General features: G+C 41.1%; 1 protein-coding gene across 4 annotated transcripts in view; it reads left to right on the forward strand.

Moving 5' to 3' along the window:
- DNAJC6 (DnaJ heat shock protein family (Hsp40) member C6) overlaps nucleotides 1-23,868 on the forward strand; it is a 90,450-nt gene that overhangs the window by 56,278 nt on the left and 10,304 nt on the right. For all 4 annotated transcript variants that reach the window (XM_053249030.1, XM_053249028.1, XM_053249027.1 and 1 more), the window contains 12 exons: nucleotides 930-1,052; nucleotides 2,947-3,080; nucleotides 3,735-3,929; nucleotides 4,682-4,799; nucleotides 5,804-5,883; nucleotides 7,772-7,965; nucleotides 8,083-8,163; nucleotides 8,688-9,137; nucleotides 14,066-14,215; nucleotides 16,351-16,422; nucleotides 17,199-17,330; nucleotides 21,839-22,105. In XM_053249030.1, coding sequence (XP_053105005.1) covers nucleotides 930-1,052; nucleotides 2,947-3,080; nucleotides 3,735-3,929; nucleotides 4,682-4,799; nucleotides 5,804-5,883; nucleotides 7,772-7,965; nucleotides 8,083-8,163; nucleotides 8,688-9,137; nucleotides 14,066-14,215; nucleotides 16,351-16,422; nucleotides 17,199-17,330; nucleotides 21,839-22,105 — 1,996 coding nt within the window. The remainder of the gene's footprint in view (nucleotides 1-929; nucleotides 1,053-2,946; nucleotides 3,081-3,734; nucleotides 3,930-4,681; nucleotides 4,800-5,803; nucleotides 5,884-7,771; nucleotides 7,966-8,082; nucleotides 8,164-8,687; nucleotides 9,138-14,065; nucleotides 14,216-16,350; nucleotides 16,423-17,198; nucleotides 17,331-21,838; nucleotides 22,106-23,868) is intronic.

Consider the following 23,868-nt stretch of genomic DNA (forward strand, 5'->3'; position numbering starts at 1 on the left):
CCCCAATGCACTGCTCTTTGTGCACAGTGCATTGTGGGATACTCAGATGCATTGTCCGGGCCTCCAGAGCTGCACGCTTCCTGGTGTAGAGTTGCTTGTCTGGGAGTGTGATCTGCACTCTCAGCAATGTTTGAAAGCTCATCGGGGTGGTGGTGGGGTGGTGGTGGTGGGGAGGTAAGGTTTCACAGATTTCCACTCTCCCGAACGGTCATGTGAATAGCTGCAGAGTTTTGTAAACGATAAAGACTAACAAATTTATTGTAGCATAAGCTTTTGTGGAATACAGTCCACTTTATCAGGTACAAATATATCTACTTATAAAGTGAAACCTAGCTTTAAGAAATTACTGTCGCTGCCTACCTGATAATGGTGGTGTAGGTTTTGGCTAATCCTAAATTAGTAACTTCAGTGAGCTCAGCCTTCCTGAAAGCTTATTGGGCAAGTGTTCAGAAGCTAAACTCTGCCTTCCCTGGCATGTCTTTAAAAAAAGAAAAAAGATATTCCTTCCCACCCAGTCTTGAGGAATTGTTCTTCATTGCATTATCAAGATGTGAGTACTTGGATCATAGCCTAGCAATTTTTTAAGATTTCAAACCATCTTAGCATGAACCAGTTTTAGGCATAGAAGTTAGAATTATAAAAGTTACAGACTTATTTATGCCAATCTTTGCCTGTGATTAGATATCAAGTACTAAAGGTCTTGATTTGCTCAAGCTGAGTGGAGTTCTCTCCCTCTCCCCTGCAGTCCTCTTTTACCCTAGTTCCTTCCATTAAATGATTTAAACATATGCTTAAAGGTCCTGCTTGTTCTGCAATGTGACAATAGTGTGGTGTAAATTAATTCATTGCTGTTTTTCCCTAATAAGAGTAATGGAAGAGATGACTTAATGTACTAAAATGAAATCTAAAGTTGATTTGTGTTCACTTAGGTATCCGAATGTAGTTGGCCAGTTAGACAAGCACCAAGTCTACATAACCTCTATGCTGTATGTAAGAATATGCACAACTGGTTGCAGCAGAACCCCAAAAATGTTTGTGTCATCCACTGTATGGTAAGTCAGCCAGTAAGTAACCACTTTTGAGGTTACTTTTCATACGAATTAATATCACTTGATGAGAATACGTTTGACTGTTGCTAAAAACCTGCTGATATAGATTACTAATGACATAAGAGTAAACCTGGTTGAAAGAAGTAAATCATTGAATCGATATTACAGTGATAATAACTTTTGCACACATTGCAAAACTTTCAATTCAATAAGTCTGAACTGTTGCTTTTGAAAGGTGTTTTGGGTTTTTAAACAACAGTATGTTTATAATGGTTGATGCTGAAATACTATTGCTATAGAAATGTGGCTGCACTGAGCAGTCCAATGCCTAAGATTGTCCTTGTGCGAATAAGCAAATTGATTATGAGGCTATTCACACGCGCAGCAGAAACTGGGCTAAGGGAGCACAGCCTCTGTGGCACGTGAAAACCACTGGACGCTGCACAGCTCCCGGTGGTGGGGCAGAGGGCTCTCAAGTAGCCTGCTGCTTAACCAAAGTTTTGGGAGCACCCCAAACTGGGCTTTGCGATTGTGTGTCTGCCACGGCTGCTTGCAGCTGCAGTGGACACACTTGACAGGGCAGGGGAGCTCCCAGTAATGGCATCACTTCCCTGCACCCAACCCCTGGAGCACCCGGGCGAGGCGAGGCTCAGGTGGCCCGCAGGAGAGTAACTGCTTGTCTGGGCTCCCAATCCACTTGCCCAGTGATGGGTTAGTGATTGTCTGTGGGGAGGGTTGGACAAACCCCCTTTCCCCACAGACCGCCAAGTGGTTTTTCTCACCGATCATGAGAAGAGCTTCAATATGAAGGTTAATGGATTAAATCAGTGTATGTTTGCATATGAGTAAAACAGGTTTGAAGGAAGCAACAGTCCCCCCCCCCCAGAGAAGGCTGATGGCCTTTCCTAAGGTGGTACTTGCAATCAATGGCATCTGTAAATACTTATATTGCTTTCCCCCCAATATCGGTTGCTCAGTTAAATAGAGGCCATACTAATAAAGGCATTTCCTTGATGGTGCTGTACTTCTTTATACCCCAGCACAGTTAAGTAGGGCAAGGAAGAGATAGAAACAAAATAGCAACTGTCAGTAGCTTGCAGTGCTCATTTATTGGCCTCCGAGTACTCCTAGGACAAACTGAAGGCTGTTTTTAATATGTTATTGACTCTGTGTGGAAATTACTGAGAATTGCTTTCATGTGGCAGTACTACATGCAGGGATGTCAATGCTGAATATGTTTCCTACCACATCCAGCTGCGTGGAGTCTTCATGCTGAAGCCAACAACTTCCAGGGAGAGAGGTTCTAGTATGGGAAACATACCAGCAGGGATTCAAACCAGCAACCTCTTGCTCGCTAAGCCTGTCATTTCCCTGCTGTGCCATTAGGTGGTGTGGCTTCCACCTTAGGTCTAAAAATGAAATGATCATATAAACCACATGGACCTCATGGAGTGCAAGATGAGATCAGTACAGTACTTTGGTGTATTAGTGGGCATTAATTAATTAATGCAATTGGGAACATTAAGTAATTTACAGTTAATTGCTGCTGTGTTAATAAACTTTAAATTCTTCAAATAGAAAGGAAAAGGTATACAGCATTTGATAAATTAATGTGCTATATAAAAATTAAAAACCTTCCTTTGACACAACTCGCCTTTTTTTTAAAGTGAATATTTATACCACTAGTGTCAGCCTTAACTAAATATTTATTGCAGATTTTATCAGTCAACTCCATCCATATTAACTTGGAAGAAAGCCCAAGTTTCTGTTGTGTGTCCTAGCTGGGGAGCTTTCACATTGAGGGAATCTCATTCAGATGATATTGTATGCATTAGGTAACTAATTGGACGGTAAGTTTTTTTTTAAATGACTGATGCTCTTACGTTTTGTTTGACAGGATGGTCGTGTAGCATCAGCAGTCCTGGTCAGTGCAATGTTCTGTTTCTGTCATCTCTTCTCTAATCCAGTTCCTGCCCTTCAGTTGTTAAATTCAAAGCGACCTGGAATAGTTCTGTGGCCATCTCACAGAAGGTATAGCATGCCGGCTTCCTGACTTATTGAATATCTAATGAAGTATAATGTGATTTTCATATTGTGATCCCATTTCTTTATTTCTTGGAGAAAGATTTGAGTCAATTCCATCTCTTTCCAACTTGTACAGCTTCATAACTGCATTGAAATTAATGGCAATAAATTGTATCGAGTTGTTCAAATGTGTAACTAACTGGTTGAGGGCAGAAGTTCCAGGACACTTCTTCAGTTGTTAACTTATATACATTATATACTGAGGCTTGGGTTTCAGACACCACTGCAGAAGCAGAAAAGATGTAAGACTTCAACAATGCTATTAAACTTTAAGAGTTAAATTTATGGATTTATGTTGCTGCAGCACTGGATTTAATGGTAGTCCTGTTGTATGGAGCTACATGCTTCTGTAGCTTTTAAATAGAGCTGCATTGATCTTAGAAAGAAGCTTATGCTTATTTCTCCCCATGAGTTTCTAAGGATTTTTCATTGTATTTTTCAAGGTATGGCAATTCTGTCTGTGACAGCAGAATGTCTGCTGTTGAAAATGTTGGATTGTGGCAAACTGAACAAGCTCAAAATATGTATTTCTTTTTATAGTGCTTAGCGGCAGAAAGCAATAATGTGAATTCCTTGGGTTTCCCCCCCTCCCCATTGAAGGTACATAGGATATATTTGTGATCTAATAGCAGACAAGTCCATTCAACCTCATTGCAAGCCTCTAACTATCAAAGCGGTCATCCTCAGTCCAGTGCCATGTTTCAACAAGCAAAGAAATGGCTGCCGGCCTTTCTGTGATATTCTTCTTGGAGAAACTAGAATCTTCACAACTTCCCAAGACTATGAAAGAATGAAGTAAGTCTTGTGTGAACAAAGTTTGATGTGATGTTTGATTATGGGCCTAAACAGATGGAGCTTCCATCTAGGAAATTCAATTCAGACTATGTGTAGCTCCTCATGTGTGACCATCATACAATGTGCAATATGCGCAGTGGAAGTTGTGTGCCATATGTGAATGCCTGTGGCTTGTATGGAATTTACTATGTGAAACGTTGTTTGTGTGGGAAATCTCTTGTCAGTTTTCCAAACTGAACAGGACAATGCCATCGGAATGTAAACAGAAACTGAAAAAGGATATGAATGGCATCTGTCTTTGGATGCCAGTGTGTTTGGATTACAATCCTCCTCTGAACTAACTGAATGGGGTTGTTGAGCTCCAAGGTTTGTCCTGATCTTAAATAGGGAACAACAGGAGAGGAGAGCTGGTCTTGTGGTAGCAAGCATGACGTCCCCTTAACTAAGCAGGGTCCACTTTGGTTGCATATGAATGGGAGACTAGAAGTGTGAGCACTGCAAGATATTCCCCTCAGAGGATGGAACCGCTCTGGGAAGAGCAGAAGGTTTCAAGTTCGTTCTCTGGCTTCTCCAGGATAGGGCTGAGAGAGATTCCTGCCTGCAACTTTGGAGAAGCTGCTGCCAGTCTGTGAAGACAATACTGAGCTAGATAGACCAATGGTCTGACTCAGTATATGGTAGCTTCCTATGTTTGGGGGTATTTCTGTTCAGTTCAACTATATGATGAGCTTTCTCTTTTTCCCTTTCTTTAGGGAGTTCCGTCTTCAGGAAGGAAAAGTTGTTATTCCATTAGGAGTCACTGTCCATGGTGACGTAGTCATTTCTGTCTACCACATGCGATCAACCATTGGGGGACGGCTTCAAGCTAAAGTATGACTCGAATTTATCTTCTGAAATGCATAAATAAATAAAATAAGTGAAATGGTTAGGTGACTCAAAGTACATTCATACTGATGTAACAATAGGCTGTATTAATCTTGAACCTTTTCTGGAGGGATCAGATTCTTTTCTGTAGTACAAGTGAAGTAGATGAATTCTTTGCCAATACTTTAAAATCTGGGAGATATGTTAGTAAAATTAGAGGCAGGTTGGGTTATTCTCCTTTTCGAAAGCTGCTTGGCAGTTGGAGTATCCTCTGCTGTTAGCTAGCTTGGAGCAAGGTTTGCTTGTTTTTATAACATTGCTGAGGGAATATTTCACATTAACAGCTTGGTGCCACTTTAGTTTGCAGCTCAGGTCTAAATTCAGACATTTGTGCCATAGTAATGTTCTTTGCAAGCTAGCATTCTGGAGTGGGTCTTTAGAAGCATGTGTATCCTGGTACACACAAATGATCATTTGTAATTCCACCCTAAAAGGAGTGGAAAGATCACCCTAACCCTAAAATTTAAATGGAAAGGGTTTGTAGAGAGCAAGAATGCCATTTTAGCATTTCTCTTGCAAGTTACATGATGGAAGTGGGTACTCATCATCCTGGCCCAATGAAGTTAAACTATGGGTAAGGGAAAATTCTGTGCCTCCCCAAGTCTTAGGTTCATGCATAGTGATACTCCACTAACTAGAATAGATTATTCTGCCAGCAATAAACTAAAAATAAATAAATATTGAAATGTTTAGTGAAATATAGGAAAAATAATTCTTGAGTGAAATTCTGAATTACCGGTTGGAATACCAGACAAAACCTAGCTCTCACATTACTAACCTGATAATCTTTGTTTATAGATGTATGCAAAGTCAGTCATACCATGCCGCAGTAGTTTGCAATACAATCTTGTGTTAGTGCTTATTGCAATAGTTTCAGTGAAGTAGAACTGGTTAATCTGAGACTAATATGTTTGATTTTTTAAAAGTTGTGTTTTAACTTTTGCTCCTAGATGACAAACACACAAATATTCCAGATTCAGTTTCACACTGGATTCATAGCCTTGGGAACAACGTTGTTAAAATTTACTAAGTAAGTATCCCACAACTTGGGGCAATGCATTGTGTTGAAGGAAGTGTAGTCAGCTGTATAAGATCTTCACCATGGCAGTTACTCAGGGATGCTGATCCACCTAGAGCAATAGAAATTGGCCTTGAATGTCATAAACAGGTAATTGGTGTTAACCATAAGGAACACATTACACCTTTGCTATGTGAGTTCTGTTGGCTGCAAGCTTTTGGGCTAATTTCAAGGTGCCTTTTTGATCTGTGCCCTGAATGCCTGAGGGAATGCTTTTGTTGGTTCCTTCTCTTTGAGATCTGGTAGTCTATCTAATGGGCTGGTGACCACTGCTGAACAGTCTCTTTTGGTTATGGCCTGAAAGTTTGGAATCAGTTGTCAAGCTTTGTGTGGCAAAACCAGAAGAACAGCCTTCCCTGAAGAGCAGACCTTCCCAAATGCACTATTAAACCCCTTCTTTTCAAGCAAGCCTTTTATGACTAAGATGTTATTTTACTACTGGTTCTGTGTTTAATCTGCCCCCGTTACGGTGTTGCTGCTATAATGTTATTAGTATATTTTATTTTATTGTAACCTATGTTGAGACTAATTGTTGAAAAGCAGGCTGTAATTTTGTTTGCCCAATGAAGATGTTGTGAGAGATCAAACGCAGACTCTTTCTACTTTATCGTAATACATTTCTATTGCAACTATGGTAGAGTAAATGCTGTCAAATCTTTCCCACTAAGGTAATGGATATCTAGGATAGAAGAATTGTAGGCAAGTCCAAGCACTTAATATTGTATCATTAAACTACACAATAAAAAGCAACAAGGAAATCTTCCTACAGCCACAGCTGAATTCTTTTGAAGGCTTGCGTGGCTTCGACCTAAAGGCACAGAAGTAATTGTCTGTATGTTTTACTGGTAGTCATAGATTTCTGTTAGATATTTCTAATAATGATACATGATTGTTTTCTTTAATTCTAAAATCAAGTGTCTTACTTTTAAAATGATGCACTATGAAGTTTACAAACGTTTGCTAGGAAATAAGCTATTGCTTGCTATAAAAATGCCTCAGTCCTTCCAGTAATAATGTAGTATGTTGTTTTTTAAGTTAAGACTTAAGATAGAGCTCATGGGAGGGTGGAATTCCTTAGAGTAACCAAGACATACACCACACCAGGTGCCTTCGAACTGAATACACTAGAAGACTCATGGAAGCTCAACACTCAACAGGCTGGGAATCAGCCTTTGCATGTACCAAAGATGGCTACAATAGTTCTTCTCTGACCATTCCTTCAGTTAGCCAGATAACCATTCCAGTCATCTCAGGAGTGCTACTTCAGTGATTTTCTTCATCTGCTCTGCTGCTTAAATAAGCCAGATACTGCTCAGGAGAGTGAGTGAGTGGGTGGAGGTGTTAGCAGCAAGGCTAGAACAGAGATTGCTGTAGCAACTGACAGAACATATTTGCTTGTGTTACCATAGGTCCAATGCTTTTGTACACATGGGTTCCAGACCTTTTAGAAATAGCAGAAAGCAGTCCAAACTGGTACAGACAATAGTTCTTTAATAAAATGTTGTTCCAACATGTGTTGTGTTGGAACTAGCTTGAGCTGAAATAGCTTTTCATCAGGCAGAATGTTGATGCGAACAAGCCTCTCCTTTTACACACGCTAAAAGGAGCTGTATACATGCTTTCCCTGCAGATTGATATGACATGCCTATCAATTTGGATGACTCTCTGCTACATCTGGATTTGTAGTGCTATCTTCTACATGTGTGACTAAAAGAAAAAGTATTATTTGTTTAACTATATCAGCTTTATCACCATCCGATTCTGGCTCCAGATTTGATTTTAACAGGTCATCCTCAAACCGTTTTGTTTTTAATTTGAAGAAGTTTCTGTCAATATTTAGACCTGAATTGGATGCATGTGACTCACCAGAAAAATATCCCCAGCTGTTTCATGCCATACTGGAAATAGAAATAGAATCTGCTGATAGACAGACTGACCTAACCCCTCCATGGGAGAACTTCACAACAAAAGACATCAACCCAAGCATTCTTTTCTCTTCTCATCAGGAACACCAAGATACCCTTGCCCTGGCAGGTAAGAGTTGCATAATGCTGGTGAATTGTAGATGCTTCAACTTTGATTCAAATATTGGTAACTTGAAATTCCTCTTTTCTTATATCTGGTATTTTAAAACATCTGTGTACATTGTAGGTAGAGGTTCTGTAGATGTGCCACAAGATAACCTCAAGAATGCTGGGCAGGGTGCATTCTTGTCCTCTCTCAGCTGGCAAGGTATGTACAATTTCTGCCTGAGTAACCTATGTAAATTGTCAATTCTGAAATGTTGCTTTATCTTCCCTCCCTCATCTCATTGTCTGCTTCCATTCTAGAAGCTTAGGAATGTTATGTCCACACAGTCGTGCATTCATAGCAAAAAACCCCCAAAAACTGGCTAGTACCTGCACATGCATGGAGTTCCAAGTATCACTTCATGATAAAGATCAGATGAAATGCTCATTTCCCCACCTTGTCCATTACAAAATAGAACTGTTTCTTGAAGAAAATTGCTTGAATGCCAGAGCTGTACTTCTCCAATTTTGTATTGGAGAAGTCCAGGTCTGGCATAGCCTTTTCATTTTTGCTATGAATTGAATGAAAAGTACTTGCGTTTTAAGTATAAAGGCATGTTCTATTATTATTATTTGCCTTCATGTGTGGCTTCTTGATGCTAAAAATCAAAACATGCTTGTATGTCTAGAATGTGTCAGAGAATGAACAGAACTGCTACCTTACTTTGAACTGTTCCGATCACTTAGATCAAAAATCTGAGAGAACCACCAGTTCTCACCCCAGCTCAGAGGACCGGGCAGCACTAGTGCATGAAGAAAGTGAGCAGTCCGATGATGAACTCTTATCCCTCTCTAGTCAGCACAGTGGCACTAGCACTGACAAACTCCACGGAGTACCAAAGCACAGCAAGAAGCATCAAGAGCCACCGGGCCCAGCACCCCCTGAGGATGTGGACCTTTTGGGTTTGGATGGCAGCCCGATGAACAAGAACATCCCAGTCCCACCCACTGCAGCCCCCTCTAATTCTGACTTGTTGAGTGACCTCTTTGGAGCTGGCCATTCTGGAGGGCCAAGTCAAGGTGGGCAGTCAGCTGCTGAAGATGTCTTTCAGATGGGTGGAACTGGATCAGCACAATCCACACCACGACGGTCTGCAGCTTCAGCATCCCCATCTTTGTCCCCCAAAATAGGAGAAGGTAACAATTCCTATCTTTAAAGGCTAGTGTTGTTCTAAGTCTTAAGCTGCTAAATAGGATTATCCTAGGACCAGTAATCTCTTTGTAAAAAGTCTTTAGTCTGTCTTGGATTCTCTGGTTTTAAAGGCCTGTTTACACAACTTGAAAGCGTTGTTCCATAGCTCTTAATTTGGAGTAACAGTCTTCATTTAGGCAAATGAGTAATACCTTGCTATTTCAGACCAAAAGCTTTGACTGCTGTTTTGATTCATTCTGGTTGTTCTTCTTGGATCTTTAAAGAACAGTGAACTCCACTAACTAGAGGTAACATCTCTACACAGTTGCACAACCTTCTCAGAACTTTGCTGCTAGTGGACAACACCCCTCCTTTGCTGAGTTCCAGCTTAGTAATGTTCATGGAGGGTTGTGTGTGTGTGTTGTGACTGCTGCCACCACTACATCCCCTGCTAACTTGGCAAAGAGGCACCTTTTAACATGGTGATTCTCTTTGATTGATTGAGTTATTGATTGATTGATTGATTACAATCAATTTTAGCAGGGGGAGAGTAATTGGCCCTATCCACCCCCAGCACAGTACCTCCAGTGGCTGTTGCTGGTGTCTATCTTATGTTTCTTTTTAGATTGTGAGCCCTTTGGGGACAGGGATCCATCTTACTTGCTTATTATTTCTCTGTGTAAACCACCCTGAGCCATTTTTGGAAGGGCAGTGTAGAAATTGAATGAATGAATGATAATAATACATGCTGCGCTTAGCATGGATGAGCTTTTAGCATGCCATCACAACTACTTGATTACTTTTTATTGCCAAGGCATATTTAAAAGCCTATCCTTGCTTAGGACATACTAGCAGCAGTTGTGTGCTCCCTCCCGGGAGAGAGAGTGTTCTCAGTGGCAGCTGTGCAAAGAGGGGATCATGTGCCAGCTCTGAGTCTTTCCATTTCAGACTTAGGCAACAGAAAATGACCAACACATTTGTTTAATTATGCTAAACATACATTATTCTGTCTTCTAAGTGATAAAACAACTAGAGATGCAGCTCATGAGGTAGCTCGATAATTCATATCCAAATACGAATCTCAGTGCTTTGCACTATGCATGTCTCCAGGGTTCATTGCCTAGCAGTTTTCAGAGTGTGTTTGCCAATTGAACAGACCTGATTTGTTGTGTTGTGATGTTTTTCCTAATAATTTTCTCCTTTTCTAAACCAGCTGTGCATGCATGAGCACGCAAACATACACTCACCCTCACTGCCTGCCATGCTTCTGTTGTCTCCCACAGTTTCCCTTCAGGTCCTTGCCTTGTTTTCCTCTGCTATTGGCTGTGTCCCAACTTTTTCTGTCAATAGCACAAAGTCATGACTGTTCCTTGGTCCTATGAAGCTTCTCTCCTGTCATAGGGACATAGGAAGCTGCCTGATACTGAGTCAGACCGTTGGTCCATCCAGCAACTCTCCAAGGTTACAGGCAGGAATCTTTCCCAGCCCTACCTGGAGATTCCAGGGATTGAACCTGAGCCTTCTGCATGCAAAGCAGATGCTCTACCACTGAGCAACATTCCCATGCCTTAATATTCTTAATATCCTCATAGCATTCTTCATAAAAATGGCTGTGTGCCAGTCCTGGTGTCATATTCATCCTGAGCAGCTGGAGAGTTTGAATGTGAGTCACAACAGCTCAGCTAATGGTTAGGAGCACACTGGAAGTATAGACATTTTAGGTGTTTGTTTATATTTGGTTTTCTATGTAAAATAGAAAAACAAATAGCTGCTAACTAGGAACAGAGGCACATTTTAAAGCAGTGATTCTGTTACACAGTATTTACTAAGGGGAAAGCAACGGACTCTATTAAACCCTAGCACAGCATCCCTCCAATAGCTCTTGTTGGTGTCTACCTTGTGTTTCCTTTAGACTGTGAGCCCTTTGGATGACAGGACCATATTGTTGTTCTTTTTCTATGTAAACTGTCCGCTTTGACAACTTTTTTTCCATGGAAAAGTGGTATATAAATAGTAGTGGTAGAGGTAGGTAAACCACTGAGAACTTCTGCTAAAAAGCAGTATATAAATATTCACAGACATAGGAACATAGGAACTGCCATATACTGAGTCAGACCATTGGTCTATCTAGCTCAGTATTGTTTTCAGACTGGCAGCGGCTTCTCCAAGGTTTCAGGCAGGAATCTCTCTCAGCCCTATCTTGGAGAAGCCAGGGAAGGAACTTGGAACCTTTTGCTCTTCCCAGAGTGGCTTCATCCCCTGAGGGGAATATCTTACAGTGCTCACACTTCTCGTCTCCCTTTCATATGCAAGCAGGGCAGACTCTGCTTAGCCAAGGGTACCAAGTCATGCTTGCTACCACAAGATCAGCTCTCCACGACCAGACCAGTCCTGTTCTTCAGCATTGCGTCCTTCTCTTGTAGCCATAACCAGGCTATTTCGTATCCTTTACTAAATTTTGTAGAAGACTGAACACAGACTGGAATAAGAAAATGAAGTATTAAAATGCTTAGGGGCTAAATGTGAACAAAATTCATTGCTTAAATTATGTACATTGTTTCACTGTTGATAAAGCAAGTGAGGTTAACGTTCTAAATAAATAAGAAATATGCTAAAGAAAACAGAATAAGAAATGGCTGACATGAAGATAATTACTCGAAGCTGTGCCATTGAAATTAAAAGGATACTAGCCGACCCCGCACAGAGCATCTGTGCGCTCTTCGGGGCTTGCAGTTATATCTCTCCTCCCCAGTCTCCAGCCATCTCCGTGGCTGGAACCAGGCCGCCGGGCCCGGGGCTGCCTCCTAGCCAATCAGCTGGGAGCTGGGACACACATTCCATGGCACACCCAGGAGAATTAATATAATAGATGTTAGACATACATTTTAATTTCAATAGGACAACTTTAGGTAATTATCCTTCTTATATTGGCCAGTAATAATAAAATCTAATGCAAATTCATGGGTGGTTTTCAAGTGTTAATAGCTTGTAAAAAGTTGCATAATCGTGATGACATAGCCTTGCATGGTGTGGCAAAGCCTCTGTATACTGTGTAGTAGTGATGTGTGAATTGGTTTGCTACAAATAGATTTTTACCTGAATCTAGCTGATTCGGGTGATTTGGAGACAGAATAAATCACCTCTGTCGTCCATTGGCTAGATGCGGGTCCAAATTTAATTGTGCCAGATCCGATTTGAGATTCAGAGACTTTCTGTTAATTTCCTCAGATTCCCAGCTTTCTTTTTATTTTTTATTTTTTAAAAGCTAAGCTCCAGCCCTTGTAGAAGTGGAGTTAGGGAGCAAAATGTGTGGTCGCTATTTTTCAAGTTTTGGATTCTTTGGTGTATAATAACCTTTCCTCAATGAATTCCTATGAGGATTCATTACACAACACACATTCATTTCTTCTATTCATTTTGACTGTATTTTGACAGTGCCAACTGTCAACTGCCATGTGCTAACAACACCCTCTTCTACCTGCAAGGCAGTGGGATACTACTCAGTTTATGTTGTTGGGATTTTTTAAAAAGTGCTTAGACTCTTTGGTGTCTAATAACATTTCCTCATAATGAATCCCTATGAGAATTCATTACACACCAAAGAGTCTAAACACCTCAAAAATTCCTAAAATATAAACTGAGTACCCTGTGACTTGTGAGTTGGGAGATAGTTAGCACATTGGATGCCACTAATTCTCCACTGCCACCCACAAAGCAGTGGGGTCAAAATGAACAGAAGAAATGAAGGTGTATAATGAAGACACCAAAGAATCTAAATACTTCAAAAATTCCCAAAAAATAAACTGAGTACCCCAGTGTGGGGGTGGGTGGGGAGGAGAGGGGTGTAGTTGGCACATAGCAGTTGTCACTGTCCAAAGACAGTCAAAATGAACAGAAGTAATGACGGTGTATAATGAATCCTCATAGAGATTCATTATGTGGAAAGGTTATTATACACCAAAGAATCCAAACACTTGAAAAATAGTGACTACACATTTTGCTCCACAACTCCACTTCTACAAGGGCTAGAACTTAGCTTTTTTTTTTTTTTTTTTTTTAAATGAAAGCTGGGGATCCATGTTAGGGTTAGGATAGGGCAACTTCAAATCCCCATTATTTCTGATGGCAGAAATATACAAAATCAGTAAAAACTTTAAAAATCATTAAATATCAACCAAGTGCTCCACTGCCTTGAAGTTTTGGTGATTGATGGCACCCATAGGGACCTATCTACCTCCCAAAATTGGTGCCATTAGGACCTTTATAAGTGGTCCAAATCAATCTAAATCTGAATCAAATCCAAATCAAATCTGGGGTGATTTGGGGGGACAGATTCAGACACAAAACAAATCAAGGGTGCTTTGATTTGGGCACACATTGAATAAAAAGAAATTATTTGTGCTTATCCCTATAGTGGTATTGCCAGTTTTGCTTGTTTGGTTGTCCAATTGAATAAGTCAGAACTTAAATATCCTCCCATAAACTTCCAGTTCTAAGAACTTCTGCTTTTCCTTTTTGGAGGTAAAATGAATGGAAAATGCAGCAGCATGAGAAAAACCTTTAAACAAATCCTTAATTTTGCATAGTACCTGATTCGACTTACCATGCCAGTACATTCAGTTCAGGCCACACTGAATCAGTGGTTGAATTACAGCAGGGTCAAGCCTCCTTACCTTTTGTGATGGCAGAAGGCTACGTGGGGGGAACTTTGGCAATAAATGTGTGGGGGGTGTTGGGAGAAGATTCAGGGTAGGGCATGTGGATTTCATTAAGTCTTCTTTAGCTTTCTCTCTGTAATTTGCACACTGCCCCTAATAATATTCAATTTATTTATTCGCCAAAAAGTCTGCAACAATATAGTTTCCGAGCAAAGAAATACAGATCAGTACTGGAATTTTTAAGCTACATGCTTAAAAATATGTTGTTCTTTCAGCAACTTCCTTCGATCCATTTGGGAGCACTCCTAAGCAACCTCCAGATCTGTTAGGCTCATTCCTTGGTTCATCAGATGTCACTGCTGATCCTTTTCTTCAAGCAGCAAGGAGCCCTTCACCTACAGTGCAAGGGGACCCTTTTAACATGGGTATGAACAATGTCAAATGTTCCCTATTTTGTCTTTGAATGACTAGTAAATCAGGTAGTGTTAATTCCCACTTACTTAAATGTTTATGGGCCACATATGTTCATTAGCAAAATGTAATTCCCATGTTTTGAAGTTAACAGCAACAAGCTATACACATGTATAAATTGTCCACATGTCCAATAACACACAATGTTTTTGTATTTTGTTTTCTTAGCTAGGGGTATTGTCCTTTTCTATAAAATGTGAACATGGCTACAGTAATATATAGCGTTAAGTGGGTACAAATCCTAATTACCTCGATAAGCTTACTTCTGAGTAAACATCCATAGACTTGAGCTGCATGGCATGAAAAAAACCACATTATTATGGATTGTAGGGGTTTTTCAGCCTTACAAAGAAGAGTCTTGACATGTATACCACATTTTTTGGTGTTTACTCCCACAAATAAATCAATAATAAATTTAATACATTAAATTAATTATAAATAAAACAGCAATATTAAAAGTACATACAGACAACCAGCCAAAGTTGAAAACCAAGAAGTCCTCAAACTGTAAGAGCACAAAATACATGAAGTAAACAATATTCAATGTCTGCCTAATACTGAGAGGGATGGGTTGGTTCAAAGTTCTCAGGAGAGACAATTCTGGCACCTAATGCAGCAATTAAGATGGCTCTGTTTTGCATGCTTGCATGCCAAGCAAACCTCAGAATGTTTTGACACAAGGGCAGAACCTTCCCTCAAAGATCTTAACAGATAGGCAAAATCACAGATGGAGTAGATTGTCTTGCACAAATAGTTTAGGGCCTTGAAATGAACCCAAAATCAAATTGGAATCAGAGTATATCAAACAAAGGGGGAGTGATATGCTCATACTAACCTGGATGCAGCATTCTGCACCAGCATTCTAGTATACAAACACTTTTTTTTAGGGCACATAGAATAGTACCAGCTAGGGGTGGGCACTAGCCAACTAATGGCTCAGTGGGGAAATGCTTGACTATCAAGCAAGAGGTTGCCGGTTTGAATCCCTGCTGGTACACCTATATCAGGCAGCATTGATATAGGAAGATGCTGAAAGGCATCGTCTCATAGATGGCAGTGGTAAACCCCTCCTGTATTCTACCAAAGACAGCCACAGGGCTCTGTGGTTGCCAGTAATCGAAATGGACTCAGTGGCACCCTTTACTTTAGGGCGGGCGCTGCTGAGGGTAGTGGCGAGAGGCACCTTCAAGTGTAAATTAATAGGCATTTACCTCCACTACCGCTGCACCTGAACGCCACTACGAGCTGCAGTGTGCTGCCCAGCACCCCCTGCGGTGATCACATCCGCCACTCACATGGCCGCCTGCAAGGGATTGGCTATGCGGAGGCCAGGTGAGTGGCAGGGGTGATCCTCCACGGCAGGGGGTGCTGGAGGGCATGCTGCAGCTCAGAACAGCATTCAGGTGCAGTGCTAGTAGAGATAAGCACCTATTAATTTACCTTAAAATTGCCTCCCGCTGCCCCCCTGGCGGTGCCTGCACCAGCTGCTACTGATATAGAACATGGTGCAATGGTCTAATAAATGTGTAACAAAGGCATAAGTGACAGTAGCCAAAAATTATTTCACTACTGGTGTGTCTAAATATTGCAGGAGAAATTGGCTCATTTTAAAAGCTGAGTATAAGTGCATCTCAATTTTTCAGCAGGCTCTGAGCTTCAAATGTAACTATTTTCATGATAAATAGGCTAGGAAAATTCACGTTCTGATTTCTAAGAAAATGAGAACATGGTTTTTTGTCAAAGCTGATTGTGGTGAGAAATGTTTACCGTATTTTACGGACTATAAGACGCTACGGACTATAAGACACACCTTAATTTTAATCCAATTTTTCAGAGTTTTAACATATTAAACTGTTAAAACATATAAGGCGCACCTGAATTTTGGCGGATATTTTTCGAGGGAAAAAGTGAGTCTTATAGTCCATAAAATACGGTATATGTGAGTCTGTCATATCCTTTCTGAAGATAGGAGGCTTCCAACAGTGCTCCATTAAGGTGTTTAAGTAAGAAAATGAAAAGCACATTCAAAGATTTATATATTCTTTAATTTGAGAAAATGTATGTTAATAGGTAATTGTATCTTGTTTAGGTCCTTCTAGTACACCAACTGTTTCCATTCAGCCAGATGTTTCAGGTGATTGGGAATGGCCCAGCAAGTCAGGTTTGTTTGAAACTAGTTTTCCCTGCATTTTTAAAAAAAGTGATATAATATGGGAAACATATTCATATTAGCTAGGAAACCATTATATTTTCTACTAGTTAAAAAGTGTCTACTGTTCATATGAGTAACCTAAAGAGGTAAAAACACAGATGTATCTCTAAGTTACCTATAAGAAACTATTTTTAAATTTTTAATATAAGGCATCCTCAAAGGTACCAAGAAATGTGTACCTTGCAAACAAGATTGTATGAAGAGAAAAGGAAGCCTGAACTTAGTACAAGAGTTGCCCAAAGATGCTGTCAAACCCTTAATGAAATGCAAAATCATCACACACACAGGGATTCCTTTCTAGCTTCTCTTTGTGCATGCGCTAAATATATCTAATGGCTTGTATGCTACTGGCACACTACCCAGTGCTGCTAGCTATGTTAACGCAATTGTCAAAAGCCACTTCATAGAACATGCACAAAGTTAAATTCTTTAGTGTCTGTTCACTTGATGGCAAAATTTAATGAGGCAGCCTAAGGGTTTACCTCCCCCACTTAGCTTTGCCAGAAGTTTCTTGGGTGGCTGCTGGAACATGTTCAACACTCCTTGTTGAATGCATTTTCTGTGTCAACTTTGCAGAACTATTTCTTTCTACATCAACATTTGTATAAATGTGTTACCAGTTTGTTTATGTCGACCTGACTAAACTGATAAATGCTGCAGAATTAGGCTAGTTTAAGTTTTGAGCACATTCATTACTATTTACAAGCTTACCCTTTTCATCCTAGGTCTAGGTATGGGGAGCAAATCAGCTGCTACGAGCCCTACGGGATCACTACATAGCACTCCTACACATCAAGCCAAGCCACAAACACTGGATCCTTTTGCTGACTTGGGGGCTCTTGGAGCAAATTTAGCAGGTTAGGATAAAAGTGGTGATTGAATGACATGGTTAGTGAAAAGCGTGGGTAAGCAGAAGTCATTTTACACAGGGCAATGAAGAGGGACCAAGAAATTGGACAGTGATGCAATTAACCACTCACTGGCTTCTTCCCCCACAGTGAGTAGTTATTCCCAACCAATGTGGCAAGAAAACAAATACTGTTGGAGTTGTATTATTGCCATACTCCAGATATTCAATCTATGTGGGGAAATTGATCAGAGATAGATGGGAAGGGATGGACAGAAACGGGTGGAAGTGGGGACTTTGAAAGGCTAACTAGGGTATTATAGGTATTGGATAATATAGATCCATGCTGTATGGAATATAGATCCACGCTTTGAGTAAAAATGATACATGTAATATGATGTCTTTAAAATGGACTAAATCTATTTGCACATAAGCTTTATCCATAGTTACCCTGGAAAAATTGTGTTAGGAGATGGAATGATGGAAGTTGATGGAATGGTGGATTTTAGCTTCTCCTGTTTAGAGGTTGAAGAACTGGGCCAATTTGAGGTGATAAGGGAAGATGTTCTAAACTGTCTTGGAAAGTAGCTAATGTAACTCAGTTTTCAAAAAGGGATCCCGGGAGGATCTGGGAAATTACAGACTGATTAGCTTGACTCCAGTGCCGGGTAAATTGATGGAAAGCATACTTAAGGACAATATTTTTAAACATATAGAGGGAAAGTCTTGCCTCATTAATGGTTTGGAGTTCCTTGAGAGTGTTAGCCGGCATGTGGCCAAAGGTAATACAGTTGACATAGCATACTTGGACTTCCAGAAAGTTTTTGACAAAGTTCCCCACGAAAGGCTCTTGAGTAAACTTAGCAGTCATGGGATAAGGAGACAGGTTCATGTGTGGATTGGTAACTGGTTGAGCTAAAGGAAATAGAGGGTAGAAATAAAATGGACAGTTCTCACAATGGAGGGGAGTAGAGTCCTCCAGGGATCATGGGACCAGTGCTCTTTAACGTGTTTATAAATTATAGAAGTTGGGGTAAGCAGTGAAATGGCCAAATTTGTAGATGACACTAAACTATTTAGGATAGTGAAATCCACACAAGATTTTGAGGAGCTCCAAAAAGAACTAGGTGAGTGGGTGACAAAATGGCAAATACGGTTCAGTGTAAGCAAGTGTAAAGTGATGCGTATTGGGGTAACCACCCCCTGCCCCTAACTTCACATATATGCTGATGGAATCTGAGCTGTCGGTGACTGATCAGGTGAGAGATCTTGGGGTCATGGTGGACAGATCATTCAAAGTGTTGACTCAGTGTGTGGCAGCTGTCAAAAAGGCCAATTCTATGTTAGGAATCATTAGGAAGGAGATTGAAATTAAAAATGCTAATATTATAATACCCTTATACAAATCTCTGGTGCGGCCACATCTGGAGTACGTGTACAGTTTTGATTACTGTGTCTTAAGAAGGATATTATAGAACTGGAAAAGGTGCAGAAAAGGGCAGCCAAGATGATTGGGCCTGGAGCACCTTCCTTATAAGGCTAGGTTACAGCATCTGGCACTCTTTTTACTTTGGAAAAGAGGCGATTAAGGGGAGACATTATCAATGTGTATAAAATTATGCATGGAGTGGAGAGAGTAGACAGAGAATTTTCTCTCTCTCTCTTACAACACTCACACCAGGGGTTATCCCATGAAACTGAAGCCTGGGAAATTTAGGACCGACACGAGGAAGTACTTTTTCTCACAGTGCATAATTCATTTAAGGAATTTGCCATGGGATGTAGTAATGATCACCAGCTTGGATGTCTTTAAAAGGGACTTAGACAAATACATGGAGGACAGGTCTATTAGGCTACTAGTGTGGTAGCTGTGAGCCACCTCCAGGCTTAGAAGCATGATGCCTCTGAATACCAGTTGCAGGGGAGCAACAGCAAGAGAGAGGGCATGCCTTCACCTCTTTCCTGTGGGCTCCTCAGAGGCATCTGGTGGGCCACTGTGTGAAATAGGTTGCTGGATTAGATAGGCCTTGGGCCTGATCCAGCAGGCCTGTTCTGGTGCTCTTAAATATAATTTTCATTAGCTTGATGTTAGGGTTAGGGGTAGAAGCGATTAAGAGGTAAATGGGCTACATTTTATCTCTTGGATTTTAAATACTGTTCAATTAAATTCTGAAAAATTTTAATGTGTATAAATGATTCTGGTTGGGCATATTTGTTGGATCTAGGATGACAGTGCAAGGAAAAGAGTTGGAATACAGCTAAGCAGGCTTGTTGGGTCTCTGCCATCTGAATACTAGAGGCCTTGTCCAAATCTCTTTGTTTTTTATGCCATCAGTGGGTTTTCCCCTTCAGGGTAAAAGCTGTCACTTTAAAAGAAGCAACACTTGGCAGTGCAGTAAAAATCCATATTTTGCTGTGACATGGAATACATGGAGTCTTGTAAGCCGTTCCTGACAGTATAGAAGTAGTTTGAAAAGACATGTCTTTAAACCATTGAATGAATCATTGAAAGGTCTATCCTTTCTTCTTCTTCCTCCATAGGCCCTTCTCTCTCTGATACTTGAAAATGCTTTGCTACAGCAAGGGTGACCAACCTGGGCTTCTTCAGCTGTTGTTGGACTACGACTCTCATCATCTTCAGCCATACTGTGTTGGGAGTTGTAGTCCAGTAACACTGCAGAGCCTCTGGTTGGCCCCCTCCCTGTACTACGGAATCTTGTGGTTTTCTCTTATTTCACCACTTATTGTGTGTTTTAGTTCAAGAGACAGTCAGCATTTAGGTTGTTGAGATTTATTTTTCTTAACGTTAAGAGTTTCTTTGAGACAGAAACTGACTTTTCATTCCTTCCACTGTGTGAACTTTTTGGTGTGTTTTTTTAAAGTGGTGTAATAATAGTATGTTGTAGAGTGTTTCAGACATAACAGTAAAGGCACATTTAAGTCTCTCTTATTGGGGTGTGCATGGTCCATTTGGCATGGTTCAGTCCGGGTATGCGGACCGGTTTAGTTGAACTTATCAGCTGGGCTTGTCTGTTCAATGAACTGGTTCAAAATAGCCTGGTTCATGATAGTCCGGTTCACAATTGAACAGGTACTGCATATCCCTATCTCTTGCTATTTGGGTACATGTGAATATTTAATATCAAGGAGAAAACATGAAAGAGCCATTTTAAAACCAGTCTGTATACATTTGCCAGTACAGAAGAGATGAGGCTTGACACTTCACAGTTCAAGTTTGATATATGAAAATACTCTTACATATGATGGGATTTACTGTATGTAGCAGGTGCTTACCCAATGAAGATTGGATGGCACTGATTTTTAAAAAGCAGCAACTCATTACTTTAAAGGATGATGCAGTTTTCATTTGAAAAGTATGATGTGTGATTTTGAACACTCTGATCTAAAGATCCCAATCCTCTAAATGTTCACATCATTGCCAGTGTTGCAGCTTTGTCTTTCTAAGTAGAAAGTTAGCCATTAATAAAGATAGTTGAGAAACAAAGCAGGTAATGTTGGGAAGGAGGAGGTCCAATGAATATTTAACTGATAATAAAATGTGGATGCCTCCTTTGCTTTCAATACCTACTCAAGCTATGAATACTTTTTATTCTATTTTCCGTGTGTGTGTGTCTGTGTCTGTGTGTATGTCTGTGTGTGTGTCTGTGTGTATGTCTGTCTGTGTGTGTGTGTAAATGCCTCCCTTTCTTTTTCACCTCTCTTGGCCCCTAATTTCTACCATGCCAGTAACAGCTTGAATTTCGCCCCCTGCTGCTTACTGCCTCATCTGTTTAAATGTCACAGTGGTTCTGAAATTAGGCACCCCGCTTCCCTCTGCTGGCTTACTGCTGTTCTGCAGGATCAAAACAAAAAATGTGTCTGATGTCACGTAGTGCAGCTACTTATGACTAGTTCTTTTCATTCTGTATAATATGGAAGGGCTTGCATAACTGTAAAGTGAGGGGGGAGCAGAAGAATATGCAGGGTAGCAACTAGATTTCAAGTGTGTGGTGACAACTTTAAAAGCAAAAAAGGCTTGGTATTTTCAATCTACATTTGATCTTGTATTTGCGGATCAGGGTTGGGGGTGGGGCATGGTTTGAAAGTCAGTGTTTTTTCTGACTAGATTAGAAAGTTTTTATGATAGACTAGAAATCTCCTTTCTAAGTTATTAGTTATTAGGAAAGGTGTCTTTGTGAACAAGTAGAAATTTGCATATGATATTTTGAACTCTGGGCATGGTATATTTTTAAAAAACCACCCTGCATAAACTATGTTGTTGACATCGAAATAGAACTTTAAGTTACTATTTCTAACAAAACTGCAAATCATGAAAACTGAAATTAATGGAAGACTAACGCTATAGAATACCTCCCACAGTCCAAAGTGAGATTATGTACGGCTATAGAAAAGTGATATCGGTGGGGGCAATAAATGAAGTACAGCATCCTCATGCTGGTTTCCTGTTAAACAGGCTACAGTATTAAGCCACGTTTCTTTTCTTTTTTCATGTTTTAGGTTGTTCATCCTTTGCCAGCAAACCCAGCACTCCGACAGGAATAGGTGGTGGTTTTCCTCCCATGGGTTCACCTCAGAAACCGTCCCCTCAGCCAGTGGCAGGTGGCACCTGGCAACAGGGCACTGGATACTCCTGGTCCCAGTCCCAGTCCAAACCCCAACAAAGCATGCCACATTCCTCTCCCCAAAATAGGCCGAATTACAACGTGAGCTTTTCTGCAATGCCTGGTGGCCAAAATGACCGAGGGAAAGGACCTGGCAGTTCTGGTAAACTGACTTTTGAAAACATTTGGATTCTTCTTGTAAAACATCAGCAATGTGGTATACTAGACCAAGAGATTTAGTATTTTCAGGCTGAAGGTAGTCAGTCAACTATTATAGACAAGACAAGTCTTTATTTCGGTCTGTGACCAGCATAGCAGCAAAATAGACAAGAAGCAGTTAAAATAATCTACTCCTACAAGGTAATAGGGGATCTCTATAAAATTACCTCAAACACTTAAAACATAATACAGTGAGCATAATACAGTGAGTAGAATAAGCTAAAAAATAAGACTGTGAATAAAAACTATATAAAATTAATCAACACTAATATAGATATGAGCTATCTTTACAGAAAGACTTCTGTGTGTGCTGAACCTCTGTGGCATTTTGGGTTTCTAAGGGCAGAACAAGATGTTGTGGCAAACTTGGTACTTCTATCAGCCCTCTTAAGCCTTTCTTCTCATCCATAGTGGACCTGAGCTACTGTTTTAGAAGGCCACTGGAACAGGTGTCTGGGTGGGCTTGTTCATTTCATTTGGGACATTTCATTTAATTTGTTCATTTCATTTCATTTCCATCACTGATCTTATTCTGTCACATCTGCTGATATCATTATGCTGTAAATTTTCCCCATCTCCATTCCACAGCATGATCTGGGAGAGGAACGCCACATGATGTCATATTGTGCAGTGAATTTCACCCAAGATGAGCAGAAGCTATCTGTCATCATGTTCTTGCATCACAACTTTAACAATAGCCAAAGTATATTTCCATAAAGTTAGTGTTGAACTCAACACATTTTATGAGCAGACTAGTGGGCCCAGGAGCAGAGCATCTGCGCCTCTAGTTGGGCCCAGCCATGCCCCCCCCCCCGACACTGGCATGCCCAGATTTCTGGCTGGCTGGCCAGCCAACTGGCCACTCCCCCCTGCGCCTGTTTCTCACCCCACCCACCCCCACTTTCTGGCTTCCTCTGCCTCCCACCTCCTTCTCCTGGTGGCCAGGGCTGGCTGCTGCCACCTCCTGCCTCCTCCCGGTGGCCAGACTAGGAGGCTGCCACAGCCTCCTTCTCACCCCAATGGGTGGGCCAGGGCCAGGCTGTGCCGCCGCCTCCTCCTGCTGACTGGTGGCCGGGCCAGGGCCCACCGCTGCCTCCTCACCCTGGCGGCCGGGGCAGGTGAGCCAGGGCCAGGCTGTCCCACCACCACCTCCTGCCTCCTTCTCCCGAAGTGGCCAAACTTCTCGGCGCCAGTTGTCTCCTCTCTTGCCGCCCTCATGTGGCCAGCCGCCCCAGTCCCTGCCGCTCCCAAAGCAGCCAAACTTCTTGGTGCCAGTTGCCTCCTCTCTCACTATCCTCAGGGGGCCCAGCCACATGCAGCCACCCAAGTTCCTGCCACTCCTGAAGAGACTGAACCCCTTGCTGACAGTTGCGCCTCGCGTGGTGCTTGTCTCCCACCAAAAGCCTAGAACTTTCACAAGTGGTGCTGCCACTCTCATGAGAGGTTGCCACGCATCCCCATGCATCCAAGATTGGACTGTCTTGGAGAATTAATTATATAGAATATAGATAACCAGAATGCATCTAGATCCTGTGTCTTCCTATTCTCTTCAGCAGAAACATTTTCTTTCTGCTTGAATTGCTTTTTTAATTCAAATCCAAATGATACACAAAACATCTGAGTTTCTGTGCAGTATATCCGGTTGACTTTGGGATGTGGGAGATGACCTGTTCAACTATGGATAATAGAGAAGAGCCTACACATTGG

Source organism: Hemicordylus capensis, chromosome 4 (assembly GCF_027244095.1).
Source record: "Hemicordylus capensis ecotype Gifberg chromosome 4, rHemCap1.1.pri, whole genome shotgun sequence".
Classification (NCBI taxonomy): domain Eukaryota; kingdom Metazoa; phylum Chordata; class Lepidosauria; order Squamata; family Cordylidae; genus Hemicordylus; species Hemicordylus capensis.